Source organism: Nerophis ophidion, linkage group LG10 (genome assembly GCF_033978795.1).
Source record: "Nerophis ophidion isolate RoL-2023_Sa linkage group LG10, RoL_Noph_v1.0, whole genome shotgun sequence".
Lineage (NCBI taxonomy): Eukaryota > Metazoa > Chordata > Actinopteri > Syngnathiformes > Syngnathidae > Nerophis > Nerophis ophidion.
In genome coordinates this window covers 68,331,416-68,353,578 of record NC_084620.1, presented here as the reverse complement: position 1 = coordinate 68,353,578, position 22,163 = coordinate 68,331,416, and the positions used below count along the sequence as shown (strand labels likewise).

General features: G+C 38.6%; 1 protein-coding gene across 5 annotated transcripts in view; it reads right to left on the bottom strand.

The window, feature by feature from the left end:
• Positions 1 to 22,163, bottom strand: part of strip2 (striatin interacting protein 2) — an 88,042-nt gene that overhangs the window by 46,141 nt on the left and 19,738 nt on the right. For 4 of the 5 annotated variants that reach the window (XM_061914544.1, XM_061914543.1, XM_061914541.1 and 1 more), the window contains exons 6-10: positions 22,000 to 22,068; positions 21,733 to 21,839; positions 21,542 to 21,669; positions 19,395 to 19,583; positions 19,040 to 19,090 (exon numbers count right to left, since the gene is read on the bottom strand). In XM_061914544.1, the coding sequence (XP_061770528.1) occupies positions 19,040 to 19,090; positions 19,395 to 19,583; positions 21,542 to 21,669; positions 21,733 to 21,839; positions 22,000 to 22,068 (544 nt within the window). The remainder of the gene's footprint in view (positions 1 to 19,039; positions 19,091 to 19,394; positions 19,584 to 21,541; positions 21,670 to 21,732; positions 21,840 to 21,999; positions 22,069 to 22,163) is intronic. The other variant, XM_061914542.1, reaches the window with a different exon arrangement.

Below are 22,163 nucleotides of genomic sequence, written 5' to 3'. Positions count from 1 at the left end.
GGTCACCAACCTTTTTGAAACCAAGAGCTACTTCTTGGGTACGGATTAATGCTAAGGGCTACCAGTTTGATACACACTTAAATAAATTGCCCGAAATAGCCAATTTGCTCAATTTACCTTGAATAAATAAATCTATTTATATTAAAAAAAATGGGTATTTCTGTCCGTCATTCCGTCGTACATTTTTTTTTCCTTTTACGGAAGGTTGTTTGTAGAGAATAAATGATGAAAAAACACTTAATTGAATGGTTTAAAAGAGGAGAAAACAGGAAAAAAAGGAAAATTTAATTTTGAAACATAGTTTATCTTCAATTTCGACTCTTTAAAATTCGAAATTCAACCAAAAAAAAGAAGAGAAAAACTAGCTAATTTGAATCTTTTGAAAAAACATAAAATAATAATTTATAGAACATCATTAGTCCTTTTTCCTGATTAAGATTTTAGAATTTTGATGACATGTTTTAAATAGGTTAAAATCCAATCTGCACTTTGTTAGAATATATAACAAATTGGACCAAGCTAGATTTCTAACAAAGACAAATCATTATTTTTTCTAGATTTTCCAGAACAACATTTTTTAAATAAATTCAAAAGACTTTCAAATAAGATTTCAATTTGATTCTACAGAATTTCTAGATTTGCCAGAATATTTGTATTTTATTTTAATCATAATAAGTTTGAAAAAATATTTCACAAATATTCTTCGTCGAAAAAACAGAAGCTAAAATTAAGAATTAAATTAAAATGTATTTATTATTCTTTACAATAAAAAACATACATTTACTTGAACATTGATTTAAATTGTCAGGAAATAAGAGGAAGGAATTTAAAAGGTAAAAAGGTATATGTGTTTAAAAATCCTAAAGTCATTTTTGAGGTTGTATTTTTTTCTCTAAAATTGTCTTTCTGAAAGTTATAAGAAGAAAGGAAAAAAATAAATGAATTTATTTAAACAAGTGACGACCAAGTCTTTAAAATATTTTTTAGGATTTTCAAATTCTATTCGAGTTTTGTCTCTCTTAGAATTAAAAATGTCGAGCAAAGCGAGACCAGCTTGCTAGTAAATAAATACAATTGAAAAAATAGAGGCAGCTCACTGGTAAGTGCTGCTATTTGAGCTATTTTTAGAACAGGCCAGCGGGCGACTCATCTGGTCCTTACGGGCTACCTGGTGTTGGTGACCCCTGGTCTATAGGTCCCTAAGATATATAGATATCTAATGTATTTATACATTGTTTACGTAGGATATACGCATGTATATATAACCTAATCATAATGTTTCTTGAATTTAAAAATAGCTGAATGTTTTTTTACCCCTTTACTGGGATTATATTCCCAGTTTTGATCTGGTCACTTATAGCATATAACAGGGTTCGGCAAACTGTGGCTCAGCTGCATAATCGCCGACCCCGCGGATTATTTCGGGGGGTTTCCGGATTTTGGTGCCTCTCCCGGACATCACTCGGTGCTAACATTCTCCGATTTTCACTCGGACTACAATATTGAGGGCATGCCGAGATGGCTTTACTTTTAACGTCCTCTACAACATGTCATCGCGCCACCTGTACACTATGGTATCTGCGCAGTGCGTGCCGGCCGGACACAGGCATTTCGCTGCTTCTATCGTCACACGAACGAGATTGCAAGGCATACTTGGTCAACAGCCATACAGGTTACACTGAAGGTTGTGATATAAACAACTTTAACAGTCTTACTAATATACGCCACATTGTGAACCCACACCAAACAAGAATGACAAACACATTTCGGGAGAACATCTTTGGGGTGGCATGGCGTAGTGGGTAGAGCGGCCGTGCCAGAAACCTGAGGGTTGCAGGTTCGCTTCCCACCTATTGACATCCGAATCGCTGCCGTTGTGTCCTTGGGCAAGACACTTCACCTTTGCCCCCGGTGCCGCTCACACTGGTGAATGAATGATGAATAAATGATTGGTGGTGGTAGGAGGGGCCGTAGGCGCAAACTGGCAGCCACGCTTCCGTCAGTCTACCCCAGGGCAGCTGTGGCTACAGATGTAGCTTACCACCACCAGGTGTGAATGAATGATGGGTTCCCACTTCTCTGTGAGCGCTTTGAGTATCTAACAATAGAAAAGCGCGAAATAAATCTAATCCATTATTATTATTATCCTCACAGTAACACGACATAAACGCAACACAACAAATGCCCAGAATCCTTTGCATTCATGACTATTCCTGACTATTATACACCCCCGTCTCCCCAACCCTGCCCACCTCAACCGACGCACGGATGGTGAGGGAGTGGCGGGGTTTGGTGCTAGCGGGGTGTATAATATTGTCAGGAAGAGTCATGGATGCAAAGGATTCTGGGTATTTGCTGTGTTACTGTGAGGAATGTCTCCCGAAATGTGTTTGTCATTCTTGTGTGGTGTGGGTTCACAGTGTGGCGCATATTAGTAAGAGTGTTAAAGTTGTTTATATCACAACCTTCAGTGTGGCCTGTATGGCTGTTGAACAAATATGCCTTGCAGTCACGTGAGTCCATCTGTGGAAACCACAAACAACATGTTTCTCGGCTGGTAAGCGTTTTGTACATGTTGTAGAATGCGTCAAAGGCAGTGGCTTCATAGCACGCGCTTATTGTTATCTGAGTGACCATCAGTAGATATTCGCGAGAATGGTTGCTGTGAGAATTCGGGAACCTCCTGGAAATTTTGGGAGGTTTGACAAGTGTAATGCTGTCAAGCGGGATTCATTTAAGGTGTCTAAGACCCCTGGTTTACTCATAGCACAAAGCAGAAAAAAACTCTTTATGCTGTGTTATTTCATTTTAAATTTCAAAAGAGTTTTGCGGCTCCCATTGTCTTCTATATTTTGTGAAACGGGTCAAAATGGCTCTTTGAGTGGTAAAGGTTGCCGACCCCTGGCATATAAGAATTATATTACTGTTAAGCAAACTATGAATAAAAAAACACGCCAAAACATGTGTCCTTTGTAATAGCTACACGTATGACAAAAAAATGTGTGAAAGTCAGTGGTATTCAGTGAGGTAAGATGAATTAAATGCGCTGACAGTTCATCGCTCCTGCCCAATAAATTGCAGAGGGGAGCGGATCACCACTCCAAGATGGCGGCCCTGCGTCTCGTTAGCGACAGGAGGCAGTAGCGCTGGATGCTGCGTACCCTTAGAAGATGTCTATGGTCTTAATGCTATGCTAAGCTAACAAGTGTCAAGGACCTATGAGTACAAATACTTCCTATTTTAATACTGCGCTCAGCTAACAAGTGTCGAAAATGCATGAGAATAGAAACACTTCTTGTTAGTGCTGAACTAAACTTATAACAGGCGTGTTCAAACTTTTTCCACATGGAAAAATGTAAGCATGCGGGGACCATTTTGATATTTTTCATTTTCAAACCATAACAAAATATATGGATTTTTTTTTTAATCCTCAGGGCTCCTGGTCTCAGTCACTAAAATGTTAAAAATAAGTAAAATTATTATTATTATTTTTAATTTAATGCTTACAGTAAATCTCTAAATCAACTTGAGGTTGATATAAAGTAAAACAAATAAGGTTTTATGCCTTTTCTGTCAAAGACAATTTTGTTTTTTATAGTAAAAGTAGTGAAATATGCTGTATCTAGAGATATATAGTACTTTATTGATTTTGATTCCTTCAGGAGAGTTCTTTTATTTAGCAATTAAAGCCCTCCATTGATTTTAATTATTTAATATTTTTGAGTAATCACAGTGAAAAGTTAAATAAAATCCTACTAAATATATTTGAGATCCGAAAGGTTCCCCACTTATAAAGTGATACATTTTTATTAAGTTTTTTTTAACACTTAAATTTCAAGATCAACTTCCGATGCATCTGTCGATTTTAAGTTTAAAATATAGTTTTGTTTGTTTTATGCTCTTTTGTCAAAACTTTGATGTTTTTATATGGCAACCACACAACATATGCAATATTTTTTCTACATAAAACATTTTAAAGTGATATTTTTTAAGTAATAATTCACTAAAACAGATTTTTTTTGGTCCTTTTTTTTGGAGCAATGGAAAAAAAAGAAAATAAAGACAAAAGGAACAGAAAAACTGCCTGCATGGCAGCTTTGTGTCAACATTGCCACTTTTTCTCATTAGATTTCACCTCATTCCACTTTTTTTAAATGATTTTTTTAAATTTTTGCAATACTATCAATTTTGCAGAAAGTGTGGCGGGCCGGTAAACGATTAGCTGCGGCCCGCAAATGGCCCCCGGGCCGCACTTCGGACACCCCCTGGCTTATGAGTATCAAAGGTATATGAGAGTAGAAACTAAGCGAGCAAGTGTAAGTTTTAGAGCCATATACTCTTTCTGTCTGTCAAATTCATGACATCACTAAAGGGGTTGGCTCCAAGGCCAAGTGCCTGGCTATTTAGGAAGGAGTCGGGATCTAACTCAGGTGTTGCTGAGTTAGAGGCGCAACAATTTTTGACTGTGACAGGCTAGTCTTTGTTTGTATTTTCCGTTTTTGTAAAAAGTGTGTTATATAAATGTGAGTTTATGATATTAAATATTTTTGTCACAAAAATACAAATAAAAAAATAAACACGTTTTTGACTTATTTGTAGCGGTAAAGTCCTTTACTATTACTGCTACTGGTGCCCAATATAATGAAGCTAGTTCCGACATGTGCAGCCGGCTAATAATCCATGTCCAAAAATTGTGTCCATGTTTAACTAAAATATTTAATATCATAAACTCACATTTATATAACATACTTTGTACAAAAACGGAACATACACGGGAACAAACAAAATCTAGCCTGTCACAGTCAGAAACTGTTGCGCCTCTACTCAGCAACACCTGAGCAAGATCCTGACTCCTCCCTAAATAGCCAGGCACTTGGCCTTGGAGCTAACCCCTTTAGTGATGTCATCAATTTGACAGACAGAAAGTGTATTTGGCTCAAACAGTAAGAGTAGACTTCCTGTTCTAAGGGCACGCTAAGCTAACGGTCACTCAGAGTTGAAGCATAAGCAGATATACCACACATCTTATATTTGAACTCTCTGAGGTTTTAAAGTCCTACTGAAAGCCACTACTAGCGACCACACAGTCTGATAGTTTATATATCAATGATGAAATATTAACATTGCAACACATGCCAATACGGCCTTTTTAGTTTACTAAATTGCAATTTTAAATTTCCCGCGAATGTCCTGTTGAAAACGTCGCGGAATGATGACGCTTATGTTGACGCGGGCTTGTGACGTTATTGGTTGTAGCGGACATTTTCTCCCAGCACCACTCACGGCTAAAAGTCGTCCGATTTAATCGCGTAATTACACAGTATTTTGGACATCTGTGTTGCTGAATCTTTTGCAATTTGTTCAATTAATAATGGAGACGTCAAAGAAGAATGCTGTTGGTGTAAAGCGGTGTATTTCGTCCGGCTGTAGCAACACAAACACAGCCGGTGTTTCTCTGTTTGTTGTGAAGCTTTAATATGGAACAGAGCGGTCAAGCAAACATGTTTCTCTACCACATGTCAACCGGCAGGTTTTGGTGAGAAAATTGTGGTAATAAGTTGGCTCTTACCGTAAACATGAGCAGAGCTTGTGTTGTTCTTCCTGCAGCTGTCAAAGAGGCAGCTGCGACTTTCTTGGCTCCTCCATGGCTTCACTCAGAGACACTGGCGGTCACCGCACCCCTCCGACTTTCAGGTATGACTTTATAATCTCACTAAAACACTAGTAACACAATAATCAGATAAGGGATTTTCCAGAATTATCCTAGTAAATGTGTCTAATAACATCTGAATCGCTCCCACTGCCCTCATCTTTTTTTTTCTTCTAGTCCTTCACTCTCACTTTCCTCATCCAGAAATCTTTCATCCTCGCTCAATTTAATGGGGAAATTGTCGTTTTCTCGGTCCGAATCGCTCTCACTGCTGGTGGCTATGATTGTAAACAATGTTCAGATGTGAGGAGCTCCACAACCCGTGACGACACGCGCACATCGTCTGCTATTTCCGGTACAGGCAATGCTTTTTTATTAGCGACCAAAAGTTGCGAACTTAATCGTCGATGTTCTCTACTAAATCCTTTCAGCAAAAATATGGCAATATCGCGAAATGATCAAGTATGACACATAGAATGGACCTGCTATCCCCGTTTAAATAAGAACATCTCATTTCAGTAGGCCTTTAATCTCAATGCTAAACTAAGCTTTAAAGCAGGGGTCAGGAACCTTTTTGGCTGAGAGAGCCAAGAAGCCAAATATTTTAAAATGTATTTACGTAAGAGCCATATAATATATTTTTAACACTGAATACAACTAAAAGTGTACATTTTTAAGTAAGACCAACATTTCTAGAGTATAATAGGTCTCTTATTATTTGTAATAACATTGTTATTCTGAAGCTAACTTAGGATGGGGCGTGGCCTGCGGGTCTGCAGCGAAGCAGGGTGCTGCCAGGACCGGCCTCAAAATCAGCAAAATGTGTGTTAATGGCCCAGCTGGGCCTTGTTGAAGAACCCCCAAGAGGGCTAACCGTACACTAACCAATAATAAATAAATTATTTCTTACCCTTAAGGCAACTTCTTGAACAGGTGTGGTAGAAAAAGGATGGATGGATTCAAATGCATGAGCATTTTTATATTTTTAACGTTATTTTTAACACTGTGATTACAAATGGAATTATTCATTACTTATTGTGTTAAGTAGTGTCAGCTCAGATTTATCCGAGAGCCAGATGCAGTCATCATAGGTTCCCTACCCCTGCTTTAAAGAATCAAACGTGTATGAAAGTAGAAACACTTCCTGTCTATGAAAATGCCGCTTCTCATTTGCACTGTGAAGTGGGAATTTCCGAGTTCAGAGAGATTTGAACTGGAAGGCCCGCCGAGGTTGGATTTCCCACTCAGAAAGTCCTCGCAACCGCCGAGTTGGCTTCAAAGAGGGCTGCTCTGAGTGTAAACAATAACAGAAGCTTCTGTAATATCCATTATTAGCCTTTTCTGACTATTTTTCGTAAAACTAAATCAGCCGTGTGTGTTGTATTGTTTGACATTTCAATATGTGTATGTTAAAATATATTGTTTTATATATTGTTTTAAGCAAAACAATTAGTGTTTCGTCTTCTTCCACTGTGTTTGAAGTGCGTATTTTTCCATAAGTTGCTAATATTCAGCCAATGCAAGCATAAACATGGTTTCCGTGGATGTGGACATCTTGATTTCCGACATCGTAACTAGAATGTTCACAACTGAGCTGCTGTAACATCATTCCTATCTTCGACTTCCAACTTCCGAGTGTAGGAGAGTAGACTTCCTGTTTAACGGCACGCTAAGCTACACTAAGCTAAGCTAACAGTTGCTCAAGCTTTAAAAGTATCATATTTAGGTTTATACCGTACAGAAAATATTTGGACATATAGTTCCGTGACTTTTTAGTCTCGATGCTAAACGACGATAACTGAGTAAGCAAATTCAGCCATGTGGAGGGAACACTTTACACGTCTTTAAATTAGGCTTACCAAGCTAAGGTAAGCGTTCCCTATCTTTAAAGTTAATAGTTTATATTTTAGGTATTCGAGAAGAAAGGTTTTTCGTAAGGTAATTTATTTTCATCCGAATCGCTATTCTTACTCATCCCGTTTCGAAAATGACTCATATTTTTTCAAGTTTAAGGTGCCAAATGATTCACAACCTTACTTTCTAGCCTTTATGCTAAACTAAGCTAACACAATTTTTACAGCTGTTTTAGCATATTTAGCAATAAAAAAGCCAAATGTCTCTAGTCTAATGTTAAGCTAAACTAAGCTAAGAACGCTAAGCTAGCTGGCGAGTGGCGTTAAATAGCAAAACTTAAACATTTTTGCAAAATAAGCAATTAGCATTCTTATTCATCCTGTTTCGAAAACTCATCATTTTTAAAAATCAATCAAAAAACAACAACTATTTTTTCTTCTTAAATTCATTGTTTTATAAGAATTTTTAAAAAATTATTGTTTTTAGGCAATCTTCATGCAACCAGATGGATTTTTTCTAACCTATAACCTGTTTTGATAGAGTTGCTTTGTAATTACCATACAAAATAATACATTGCAAGAATTGGTTTGAATCGAGAATCGTGTTTAATCGAGAATTGATTCCGAATCGAATGGTCACTCCAGGAATCAAAATCAAATCGAATCGTTAAGGTGCCAAATGATTCACAACTTTACTTTCTAGCCTTTATGCTAAACTAAGCTAACACAATTTTTACAGCAGTTTTAGCATATTTAGCAATAAAAAAGCCAAAATGTAACTAAGCTAAGCTAAGAACGCTAAGCTAAGCTAGCTGTCGAGTGGCGTTAAATGTCAAAACAAGAACGTTTTTGCAAAATAAGCAATTAGCATTCTTATTCATCCCGTTTCAAAAACAACTCATCATTTTTGAAAATAAACTAAAAAACAACAATTTTTTCTTCTTAAATTATTGTTTTACAAGAATAATATATAAAAAATGTTGAAGAAGGATCTTTTCTAAACTATAACCTGTTTTCAAAGAGGTGCATTGTAATTATAATACCAAATAATACATTGCAAGAATTGCTTTGAATCGAGAATCGCGTTGAATCGAGAATTGATTCTGAATCAAATCGTCACTCGAGGAATCAAAATCGGATGGAATCGTTAAGGTGCCAAAAGATTCACTCCCTTACTTTCTAGCCTTTATGCTAAACTAAGCTAACATAAATTTTTACAGCTATGTTTGCATATTTAGCCATAAAAAAGCTAACATTTCTCTGGTCTAATATTAAGCTAAACTAAGCTAAGCTAAGAACGCTAAGCTAAGCTAGCTAGTGAGTGGCGTTAAACGGCAAAACAAAAACATTTTTTCAAAATAAACAAATAGCATTATTATTCATAACGTTTCGAAAACGACTCATTTTAAAAATCAATAAAAAAATACATTTTTTCTTAAATTAATTGTATAAGAAGAATAAAAAAAAAATGTTTTTAGGAAATCTTCATGGAACCAGAAGGATCTTTTCTAACCTATAACCTGTTTTGAAAGAGTTGCATTGTAATCATCATACCAAATAATGCATTGCAAGAATTGGTTTGAATCGAGAATCGTGTTGAATGGAGAATTGATTTTGAATGGAATCGTCACTCGAGGAATTAAAATTGGATGGAATCATTAAGGTACCCAAAAATGTACACCCTTACTTTCTAGCTAAACTAAACTAACACATCTTTTTACAGCTGTTTTAGCATATTTAGCAATAAAAAAGCAAAAAATGTCTCTGGTCTAATGTTAAGCTAAACTAAGCTAAGCTAAGAATGCTAAGCTAAACTAGCTGGCGAGTGGCGTTAAATGGAAAAACAAAAATATTTTTTTAAAATAAGCAATTAGCATTCTTATTCATCCCGTTTCGAAAACAACTCATCATTTTTAAAAATCAATTAAAAAAACAACTATTTTTTCTTCTTAAATTCATTGTTTTATAAGAATTTTAAAAAATGTATTGTTTTTAGGCAATCTTCATGCAACCAGATGGATTTTTTCTAACCTATAACCTGTTTTGATAGAGTTGCATTGTAATCATCATACCAAATAATACATTGCAAGAATTGGTTTGAATCGAGAATCGTGTTGAATTGAGAATTGATTTTGAATGGAATCGTCACTCGAGGAATCAAAGTTGGATGGAATCGTTAAGGTACCCAAAGATTTACACTCTTACTTTCTAGCTAAACTAAGCTAACACAATTTTTTACAGCTGTTTTAGCATATTAAGCAATAAAAAAGCAAAAAATGTCTCTGGTCTAATGTTAAGCTAAACTAAGCTAAGCTAAGAATGCTAAGCTAAACTAGCTGGCGAGTGGCGTTAAATGGAAAAACAAAAATATTTTTTCAAAATAAGCAATTAGCATTTTTATTCATACCGTTTTGAAAACGACTCATTTTTAAAAATTGATAAAATAAATATATTTCTTCTTAAATTAATTGTTTAAGAAGAATGAAAAAAAAAATGTTTTTAGGAAATCTTCATGCAACCATAAAGATCTTTTCTAACCTGTAACCTGTTTTGAAAGAGTTGCATTGTAATCATCATACCAAATAATACATTGCAAGAATTGGTTTGAATCGAGAATCGTGTTGAATTGAGAATTGATTTTGAATTGAATCGTCACTCGAGGAATCAAAATTGGATGGAATCGTTAAGGTACCCAAAGTTTTACACCCTTACTTTCTAGCTAAACTAAGCTAACACAATTTTTTACAGCTGTTTTAGCATATTTAGCAATAAAGAAGCAAAAAATGTCTCTGGTCTAATGTTAAGCTAAACTAAGCTTAGCTAAGAACACTAAACTAAGCTAGCTGGCGAGTGCCGTTAAATGGCAAAACTTAAACATTTTTTCAAAATAACCAATTAGCATGTTTACTAAAAAGCAAAAAAAGTCTCTGGTCTAATGTTAAGCTAAGCTAAGCTAGCAACGCTAAGCTAAGATAGCTGGCAAGTGGCGTTAAATGGCAAAACTTAAACATTTTTTCAAAATAATCAATTAGCATGTTTTCTAAAAAGTAAAAAAGTATCTGGTCTAATGTTAAGCAAAGCTAAGCTAAGCTAGCTGGCGAGTGGCGTTAAATGGCAAAACTTAAAAATTTTTTCAAAATAATCAATTAGCATTTTTTCTAAAAAGCAAAAAAGTCTCTGGTCTAATGTTAAGCTAAGCTAAGCTAGCAACGCTAAGCTAAGCTAGCTGGCGAGTGGCGTTAAATGGCAAAACGTAAACATTTTTTCGAAATAATCAATTATCATGTTTTCTAAAAAGCAAAAAAAGTCTCTGGTCTAATGTTAAGGTAAGCTAAGCTAGCAACGCTAAACTAAATTAGCTGGCGAGTGGCGTTAAATGGCAAAACTTAAAACATTTTTTCAAAATAATCAATTACCATTTTTTCTAAAAAAGCAAAAAAGTATCTGGTCTAATGTTAAGCTAAACTAAGCTAAGCTAGCAACGCTAAGCTAGCTGGTGAGTGGTGTTAAATGGCAAAACTTAAACATTTTTTTCAAAATAATCAATTAGCATGTTTTCTAAAAAGCAAAAAAAGTCTCTGGTCTAATGTTAAGCAAAGCTAAGCTAGCAACGCTAAGCTAAGCTAGCTGGCGAGTGGCGTTAAATGGCAAAACCATTTACTAATAAATTAGCATGTTTTCTAAAAATGTTTAAAAAATTATAAACATACTTCAAAAAATAAACACTTTCCACAGCAAGCGCAAGCAACATCTGTTGAGTAACTTACCATACATCTGCATTAAAACTGCAAACAAATCTCCTTGCATGAGCACTTAAAAGCCAAGCGCTCATATCTAAAATGAAATACAATTTGTAGCATTTCAAGCGTGACACACACACACACACACACACACACACACACACACACACACCTGGGTTGTAGCTATAATGAATGAGAATATAAGTGCAAGCGTCAGGCATGAGTCAGCGCTGTGCGGTGCGGATGGTGCGCCACTGGCGGGACTCTTTGAGTAGGACACATTCCCTATGAAGAAGCCATTCCCTGCTAGGTGGGGACGTGACGGGAGTCTTACTACGGGGGTTAGGGGGCAACTCCATTGAACGGCATGCGTTGAATGAGGTGGCCTGTCAATCAAATCCTACAAACTTGAAGTCCCTTCTTCTATAAATGCGTTTGCATGACGTTGACCCCTACTTTTGCGTATAAGTGCATCAAGGCAGCAATGTGATGGGACACGACGTGGTGGTGGTGGTGGTGGTGCTATGAGAGTGGCTGACAGCCAGCAGAGTCAGTCCTGCATCTCAAAAGCCTGCCTCTGGACTGAGGTGGAGGAAGTAAATAGAGCGGAAAAGGGAGGTGTGCGTGGGTTTGAAAGAAATAGAAATAGACAACAGAGAGGAGAGAGGAAGACACAGGGGTGAGGGGACGGAGACTAAAGAGGAAACGGAAGAGTGAGCCGTGTTAAAGATGCAAATGAAGACATTGACTACTCACAGAAAAGTTAGGAAGAGTCGGCTTTACCTGGCCAAACGGGCTGTTTGTAGAGGGAAGTGGCCTCTGAGGTCTAGGGCTGGGCGTATCGATACTTGGTGAGTATCGGTATCGTATCGATACGGGCGTGATGGTATCGATACTTCACCAAATTAAGCGAATCACTCCGATTTAAAAAAAAAACTCCACCCTCCTCCCTAGTGATGGGTCGCGAACGAGATTTAAAAACACTTTAAAGGGGAACATTATCACAATTTCAAAAGGGTTAAAAACAATAAAAATCAGTTCCCAGTGGCTTGTTGTATTTTTTGAAGTTTTTTTTCAAAATGTTACCGGTCTCGGAATATCCCTAAATAAAGCTTTAAAGTGCCTTATTTTCGGCTCTCTGCGAAGACACTGGCCATTTCCCTGTGACGTCACACAGTGCTGCCAATGTAAACAAACAATGGCGAATACCACAGCAAGATATAGCGACATTAGCTCGGATTCAAACTCGGATTACAGCGACTTAAGCGATTCAACAGATTACGCATGTATTGAAACAGATGGTTGGAGTATGAAAATATTGAAGAAGAAACTGAAGCTATTGAGCGAATAGCTATTGACGCTATTCATAGCCATAGCATGGCCGAATAGCTGCGTTAGCATCGCCGGTAAAATGTTCGGACCAAACGATCAGGACTTTCGCATCTTGTGACACTGGAGCAACTTAAATCCGTCGATTGGTAAGTGTTTGTTTCGCATTAAATGTGGGTGGAAGGAAACGTAATATAGTTGCAAATGCATCTGCAGGTTATCCATACATCTCTGTGCCATGTCTGCTTTAGCACCGCCGGTAAATAGCCTGTTAGCATCGATTAGCATAGCATATTAGCATCGATTAGCTAGCAGTCAACATCAACAAAACTCAACTTTGTGATTTTGTTGACTATCGTTGCAAATGTATTTGCAGGTTATCCATACATCTCTGTGCCATGTCTGCTTTAGCACCGCCGGTAAATAGCCTGTTAGCATCGATTAGCGTAGCATGTTAGCATCGATTAGCTGGCAGTCAACATCAACAAAACTCACCTTTGTGATTTCGTTGACTATCGTTGCAAATGCATTTGCAGGTTATCCATACATCTCTGTGCCATGTCTGTCTTAGCATCGCCGGTCAAATGTGGAGACACTCCAGCACATTCAATGGGGGTGTGGCGGCAGACACTTTGGCATCTTTGGGCCAGTGGTGCAACTTGAATCCCTCCCTGTTAGTGTTGTTACACCCTCCGACAACACACTGTCGAGGCATGATGTCTCCAAGGTTCCAAAAAATAGTCAAAAAAAAAACGGAAAATAACAGAGCTGAGACCCGGTGTTTGTAATGTGTTGAAAATGAAAATGGCGGCTGTATTACCTCGGAGACGTCACATTCTGACGTCATCACCTCCAGCCCGATAAACAGAAAGGCGTTTAATTTGCCAAAATTCACCCATTTAGGGTTCGGAAATCAGTTAAAAAAATAGATGGTCTTTTTTCTGCACCATCAAGGTATATATTGACGCTTACATAGGTCTGCTGATAATGTTCCCCTTTAAAAATTCATCTTCAACCCAAAATAAAATAAAATAAATACAATTAACATTACGTTTGGTGCGTTCGCACACACACACATCAGTATAATTCGCTCTGAGGTTCACGCAGACACGCACAAGCACACGCGTGCATTTGCAGTGCGACTTAATGTCTTGGTTGTAAACTGTAAAGTATTTTATTGCACTAAAATAACGATAAGAATTTCTCAGTTCTTTTGTTTTGTGTTCATTTTTACAACTGTTTAATAACTAGTGTTTTCTTTTTCTTGTGTGTTGTGAGGCGACTAGCCAAGTTCAGTATTTGTTTTCACCTTATTTGCACTATTTACTTTATTGTAATTGATATTATTACTTTTTTATTTGAATTTCTCAGTTCTTTTGTTTTGTGTTCATGTTTACAACTTTGTTCAATAACTAGAGTTTTGTTATTTATCTTAAGTGTTTGTGTGTTTTGAGGCAACAAGCCAGGTTCAGTAGTTGTTTTGCACTTTATTTGCATTACTTTATTGCTATTGATATTACTTTTGTAATAAATATTTTATTTTTTGACTTAAATTGTTGTCCTGTGGTGTATTATTATCATAATCAATTAATAAAGGCAAAAGTACAAATTTGTTTTTCAAAAGTATCGATATCCCGGAGTCCCCCCCTTGTTTTGTTAAAGGGGAACATTATCACCAAACCTATGTAAGCGTCAATATATACCTTGATGTTGCAGAAAAAAGACCATGTATTTTTTTAACCGATTTCCGAACACTAAATGGGTGAATTTTGGCAAATTAAACGCCTTTCTGTTTATCGGTCTTTTACCGATGACGTCAGAACGTGACGTCACCGAGGTAACACAGCCGCCATTTTCATTTTCACATTACAAACACCGGGTCTCAGTTCTGTTATTTTCAGTTTTTTCGACTATTTTTTGGAACCTTGGAGACATCATGCCTGGTGGGTGTGTTGTCGGAGGGTGTAACAACACTAACAGGGAGGGATTCAAGTTGCACCACTGGCAAGAAATATGCCGGCAGACCCCCATTGAATGTGCAAAAGTGTCTCCACATTTGACTGGCGATGCTAAGACAGACATGGCACAGAGATGTATGGATAACCTGCAGATGCATTTGCAACGATTAAGTCAACGAAATCACAAAGGTGAGTTTTGTTGATGTTGTTGACTTATGTGCTAATCAGACATATTTGGTCACGGCATGACTGCCAGCTAATCGATGCTAACATGCTATGCTAATCGATGCTAACATGCTATTTACGCTAGCTGTATGTACATTTGAAACTAGATACCCACATTTGATGCGAAACAAACACTTACCAATCGACGGATTTAAGTTGCTCCAGTGTCACAAGATGCAATAAGTCCTGATCGTTTGGTCCGCACATTTTACCGGCGATGCTAATAAGGCAGCTCTGCTATGGGCCACTTCATTAGGTACACCCACTCTATGGCCGAATAGCGTCAATAGCTATTCGCTCAATAGCTTCAATTTCTTCTTCAATTTCGTTTTCGCTATCTGCCTCCATACTCCGACCATCTGTTTCAATACATGCGTAATCTGTTGAATCGCTTAAGCCGCTGAAATCAGAGTCTGAATCCGGGCTAACTTCGCTATATTTTGCTGTGCTATTCGCCATTGTTTGTTTGTATTGGCAGCACTGCATGACGTCACAGGGAAATGGACAGTGGTTTCGAAGATAGCGAAAATAAGGCACTTTAAAGCTTATTTAGGGATATTCCGGGACCGGTAACATTTTGAAAAAAACTTAAAAAAATACCACAAGCCACTGGGAACTGATTTTTATTGTTTTTAACCCTTTTGAAATTGCGATAATGTTCCCCTTTAAGTACATAACGCCACATGTGTTCATAGTTTTGATGCCTTCAGTGACAATCTAAAAAAAGTTAAAGTACCAATGATTGTCACACACATACTAGATTCTCTGCATTTGACCCATCACCCTTGATCATCCCCTGGGAGGTGAGGGAAGCAGTGGGCAGCAGCGGTGCCGCGCCCGGGAATCATTTATGGTGTTTCAACCCCCAATTCCAACCCTTAATGCTGAGTGTCAAGCAGGGAGGTAACGGGTCCCATTTTTATAGTCTTTGGGGATTTGAACTCACGACCTACCGATCTCAGGGCGGACACTCTAACACAGGGGTAGGGAACCTATGGCTCTAGAGCCAGATGTGGCTCTTTTGATGACCCCATCTGGCTCTCAGATAAATCTCAGCTGACGTTGCTTAACACAAAGTAATTAATAATTCCACTGGTAATCACAGTGTTAAAAATAACATTCAAAATATAAAACATTCTCATGCATTTTAATCCATCCATCTGTTTCTATTGCACCACTTCAAGAAGTCGCATTAATGGGCAAAAGTATTTTATGTATTTTTTGTTGCTTTCAGAATAACTATGTTATTAGAAAGAATAAGAGATCCACGCATTTAGTTGTTGTAATCAGGGAAAGTCCAAATAAAAGAGGAGGCGTAGAATTCTCTTGTCAGAGCGTGAGAAGACACTGTGCAAGGGTACAGGTCCACGCGTTTCTCCTCATTGAGCTAAATAGAATCCAGTCTCTGTTTAATTCCTTGCTTCTTGTCTGTTTAATAGATGTCATCGGTGTTTGAACCTGACAGTTGTATTCTGTGTTAAAAATATCATACGGCTCTCACGGAAATACATTTTAAAATATTTGGCTATCATGGCTCTCTCAGCCAAAAAGGTTCCCGACCCCTGCTCTAACAACTAGGCCACTAAGTAGGCTACAAAGTAAATAGTCATTAAAATAAAGAAAACACATTGAATAAGAAGGTGTGTCCAAACTTTTGGCATGTACTGTATACATATAAATAAATATGTATATATATTTTTTCAGGAATCAATTTAAAAAAATATTTTTAAGTGCATTTCCATGCTTACTCACAGCACATATGTCATATGTCAGCAACCAAAAGGTTTTATTATAATTCTTATACCAAATAATACATTGCGTTAATCTCTTTGAATCGAGAATTCATTTTGAATCAGATCAAATTGTGAGGTGCCTCATAATTCCCACCTCTAATAATAATAATAATATATTTGCTGCATGAGCAGATAATATTAAAGTTTAAAACATATGCAAATGATGCATTATAAAAAAATGTTCCTTCAAAATGCATACAATGAATACATTTTGTAAGAAAGATGGAGTAAACACATTTCCAGGCTTTTGCGGGACACATTAAATGATTTGGCGGACACCTGTGCTGTATGAAATTCTGACAGTAAAATTGCATTTGTGTCTAAATAATAAGGTCTTTTTTTTTTTTTAAGTGAATTTAAATTAAGTAAAGCGAGTGATAACCAATGACTCATCCAAATTTGAAAGTGTGATTAATCTGTTTTTTTAAAGTCCTACTGAAAGCCACTACTAGCGACCACGCAGTCTGATAGTTTATATATCAATGATGAAATATTAACATTGCAACACATGCCAATACGGCCGCTTTAGTTTACTAAATTGTAATTTTAAATTTTGTGCAAAAGTAACATGCTAAAAGCGGTATGATGACGCGTGTGCGTGGCGTCACGCATTGTAGAAGACATTTTGGTCCAGCACTGTTCACAGCTATAAATCGTCTCTTTTTATCGCATAATTCCACAGTATTATGCACATCTGTGTTGCTAAATCTTTTGCAATTGGTTCAATGAATAATGGAGACGTCAAAGAAGAAAGCTGTAGGTGGGAAGAGGTGTATTGCGGCCGCCTTTAGCAACACAAACACAGCCGGTGTTTCCTTGTTTACATTCCCGAGAGATGACGGTAAAGCTTTACTATGGAACAGAGCGGTCAAGCGAATATGGTTCCCTACCACATGTCAACCGGCAGGTTTCAGTGAGAAAATGGTGGTAATAAGTTGGCTTTTACCGTAGACATGAGCGGAGAGCTTCCGTCGTCCTGCACCTGTCAAAGAGGCAGCTCTTGCCTCCTCCCACCGGCCGCCCCCGACCGTCGGATGCTTCCAACGTGGAGGAAGCATCGGCTGCCTTCGCCTCGTCGAGAAATGTGGCTTCCCTCTGAGACACTGGCGGTCACCACACCCCTCCGACCTTCAGGTTGTACAGGTACGACCATATAATGTCACTAAAACACTAGTAACACATTAAGCAGATAAGGGATTTTCCAGAATTATCTTAGTAAATATGCCGAATAACATCTGAATCGCTCTGCCGTCTAGTTTTTTTTTTTTTTTTCTAAACCTTCACTCTCGGCAGTGGAGTCGGCTGTTTTGGTTGCTTTGTTGGGTCTGCTCCTGTCTCTGGCCATACTCTCCCCACCCCAGCGGACGATGGCGTGGAACACCGCAGAGGCCACCACAGTGGATATGTTTCTTTTACTTTTTATTCATATCTGTATGTAGAAGTGGCTGCTTGTATCTGCTGCTTTAATGTCTTTAATGTGCTCTGTGTTCTTTGATATTTGAGGTTTCCCTCTTACACACATGGAAGAGGGATGTGTACCATGGCTATGAGTTGTTTTTTTTCCCTTGGCCTCAGTCTGCACCTCCTCTCTAGGTCCCAGGCTAAGACCGATTTTTTTATTTTATTTTAATCTTCTACCTTTTTTCTCCATTTCCCCCCCCCCCGTTTACCTATATCTCACCTTTAATGTAAGGGGTGCTGGAAGCCGGCAGACCCGTCAGCGATTCTGTTCTGTCTCCCTGTAATGTTTGTCTGATCTTGAATGGGATTGTGCTGAAAATTTTAATTTTCCTGAAGGAACTCTCCTGACGGAATAAATATAGTACTATCTATCTATCTAAACTTTGCTCATCCACAAATCTTTCATCCTCGCTCAAACTAATGGGAAAATCGTCGCTTTCTCGGTCCGAATCGCTCTTGCTGCTGGTGGCCATGATTGTAAACAATGTGAGGATGTGAGGAGCTCCACAACCCGTGACGTCACGCGCACATGGTCTGCTACTTCCAGTACAGGCAAGGCTATTTTATCAGCACAAAAAGTTGCAAACTTAATCGTGGATGTTCTCTACGAAATCCTTTCAGCAAAAATATGGCAATATCGCGAAATGATCAAGTATGACACATAGAATGGACCTGCTATCCCCGTTTAAATAAGGAAATCTCATTTCAGTAGGCCTTTAAATAACATTTCACAGCTCTTGTTATAATGCATTTTGGATTGACCCTTAAAAGTCAGCCTGAAAGCCGAATATCCCTAAACTGTTGTGAGTCATGTGAAGCACTTTTTATCGAAAGTCACATTTAAAAAAAAAAATTTGGTTTTGCATTTACATTGTCAAAAGTAGTTTAAGGGTGGAAGTAATATTTGTTAATGGACTGATGCATGAATGAATGGGGTTAGGAGAGGAGGCCATAAAAAGAGAGAGAGGAAGTGAAGGAGTGCAAAAGAAGCTCAGTGCAGAAGAAGGAGAGGGAATTTGCGGGTAAAGACCTGCTTCTTGGGAAAGGGACTGTCTCCTTCCAAGCTATCAACAAAGGCACTCTGTGGGGACACAAGGAAGAGGGGCAATGAGAAACCATAAGAGTGCGCCGTGCGCGCTCCTAAAGCGTCCCATCATTGTTGGCCTCGTTGTTGTTGTTGGATTAGAGAAGGATGGCTTTAATGGGATGAAAATTTAGTGTTATTGTTGTGTATGATCCGTTAGCACTAATAATGCTGTTAGTGTCTAATGAAGAAGCCAGCAGGTGGAGGTGCTAGTTTGTGTGTGTAGAACTGTACTGTAAGATATAATTCATGTGTGTGTGTCCACTGATGCTCGGGTGGGTGGGTGTCGGGGGTTCTATACCCTTCGACTGCGCCGCCCTCTCTTCTGCTGCTGCTGCTGCTCGATGAGCTCCATGGCGGAGGCCGGGGGCGACGCGGCCCTCATGGCCCTCACCACCTTGATGCTGTCCTCGGGGAGCGGGGGCAGGTTGAGACGCTCGCGGCCTCGTACTTTCATCTCCTGGAGCTCCTCGAAACCCCCCAGGGTGAACTGGAAGAGGAGCATTTTGTGCTTCTATTCACTTATGTTTGGAATGAATAGGAAAACGTACATAATGCCCGGTTGGATACATTGTGGTTGCTGAGTTTATTGTATGTTGTTAAATGTGGCTTGACACATATCTAATGTAATTTACAATGATGGGGGAAAAAAATGTTTGTAAAATATTTTAACAATGTTAACATAATAAAAACAATTTTTAGATACAAACCTTGTTTCCATATGAGTTGGGAAATTGTCTTAGATGTAAATATAAACAGAATACAATGATTTACAAATCATTTTCAACCCATATTCAGTTGAATATGCTACAAAGACAACATATTTGATGTTCAAACTGATAAACATTTTTTTTGTGTGTAAATAATCATTAACTTTAGAATTTGATGCCAGCAACACGTGACAAAGAAGTTGGGAAAGGTGGTAATAATTACTGATAAAGTTGAGGAATGCTCATCAAACACTTATATGGAACATCCCACAGGTGTGCAGGCTAATTGGGAACAGGTGGGTGCCATGATTGGCTATAAAAGCAGCTTCCATGAAATGCTAAGTAATTCACAAACAAGGATGGGGCGAGGGTCACCAATTTGTCGAACAGTTTTAGAACAACATTTCTCAACGAGCTATTGCATCACTTTGAAAGCCGTGTATACAGTTTTGGTTACCTTATAATGTGCTTTAGAAGGGAAAACCATGAGAAAAAAGCAGAACTGTACACTAGAGATGTGCGGTTTGCGGTCTCATCCGCGGATAAACCGCGGGTCGGGCGGTTGACATGACGAAAAAATAGATTTTAATTAGATTCGGGCGGGTGGCGGTTGAACCATCCGGAATTATTTGATATGCATGGTTCTGTGATTGGTATCCTTTGCCATTCAAAGTGCCATTTAAGACCCGTGTCATAAAGCGAAGAAGACAATAAGTGACGCCATTATTGTCCTGAATGACTCCCGGTAGTCACCCAGTTAATAAATATGAGGGCGTAATATGAAGCCATTGGCTTTAACGCCTACTACAACATGTATGATCTGCTTGTCAGTCCAGTTGTGTTGTGTGTGGCATACTGGGTGACACAGAGTACACTAATGGTTGTTATATAAACAATTTTAACACTCTTAGTAATATGCGCCACGCTGTGAAGCCACACCAATTAAGAACGACAGACACATTTCGGGAGAACATCCTCACAGTATCACAACATAAACGCAACACAACAAATACCCATAATCCTTTGTATTCATGACACTTCCTGACTATTTTATACACCCCTAGCAGCAAACCCCCCCGCCACCCCCCGTGCGTCGGTAAGGTGGGCAGGGTTGGGGGCGCGGGGTGTAAAACATATTCAGGAAGTGTCATGAATACAAAGGATTGTGGGTATTTGTTGTGTTGCGTTTATGTTGTGTTTCTGTGAGGATGTTCTCCCGAAATGTGTTTGTCAATCTTGTTGGGTGTGGCTTCACAGCGTGGTGCATATTAGTAAGTGTTAAAGTTGTTTTTTATCACAACCATCAGTGTACTCTGTATCACCCAGTATGCCTTTCAATCTTGAACGCGTTATTGCAGAAGCTGCACACATCATGTTGCCGGACTAAAGATCGGTTCGTACATGTTGTTGAAGATGTCTAAGGCAATGGCTTCACGGCACGCCCTTATACTTGTAATCAGGATGAACGCTATTGAATAGTCGCCGGAACGTTAGCGGCTCCAATTGTCATCATTACTCTGTGAAACAGGTATAAATAGCTCTGTGAGTGGTAAAGGCGGACAATCTCTGATGTATTTCAGCGGGCGGTTGGCGGGCGGGTACGGTCCTGATAAAATGTTGGTTCGGGTGGACGGCGGGTGGATGACAACTTTGGAGATGCGGATGATATAATTGCCTATCCGCGCATCTCTACTGTACACCAAATACTGGAGGAAAAAGCGTCTTGGCTTATACTAACCAGGATGGTCTTCCATAGGAGCAGCAGTACTTTCTTCATGGGGAAATGTGGTGCGTTCATGCTGCAGAACTTGGTTACCATAGTGAAGAGGAGCAGGGAAAAAGGCTCGCCGTTGTACAGAGGCGCACCTAAAATGGGGTGAACGGTCAATATCTGCACCAGATTGTGGTTTAGCTGCATTTTCCAAACACCTAGCTCAGTCTTGAAGGCCTCCCTGGCTGCTCTCCACTCTGGTCTGTCGTCCTCCGTTTGAAGCCGAATGGTCTCCACCATCAGATACATGATGCTCAGCAGCACTCTGTCACACATCACATAGAAAACTGTGGAGTGCAGGTGTAATTCGTAATAATTACAACACTGGTGGACAAAATATGCAGTTATTTAGCAAATTAGGAGCATGCATGTGGGTGTACAAACATCATGCGAGTGTGTGAGTGTGCATACCAAAAAATATTTACCTGAGCTCTGTGCTGTCTGCCAGAGAGATGGCGGGCTTCCTCACTGCGCTGCTGCACGCTTGGTTGTTACTAAAAACACAATTTTACACATCATTAGCCTTAAATTATATATATAGTGCAACTCATTGGGAGGTGAAGTTAAAACTGAAGCATTAATCATGTAG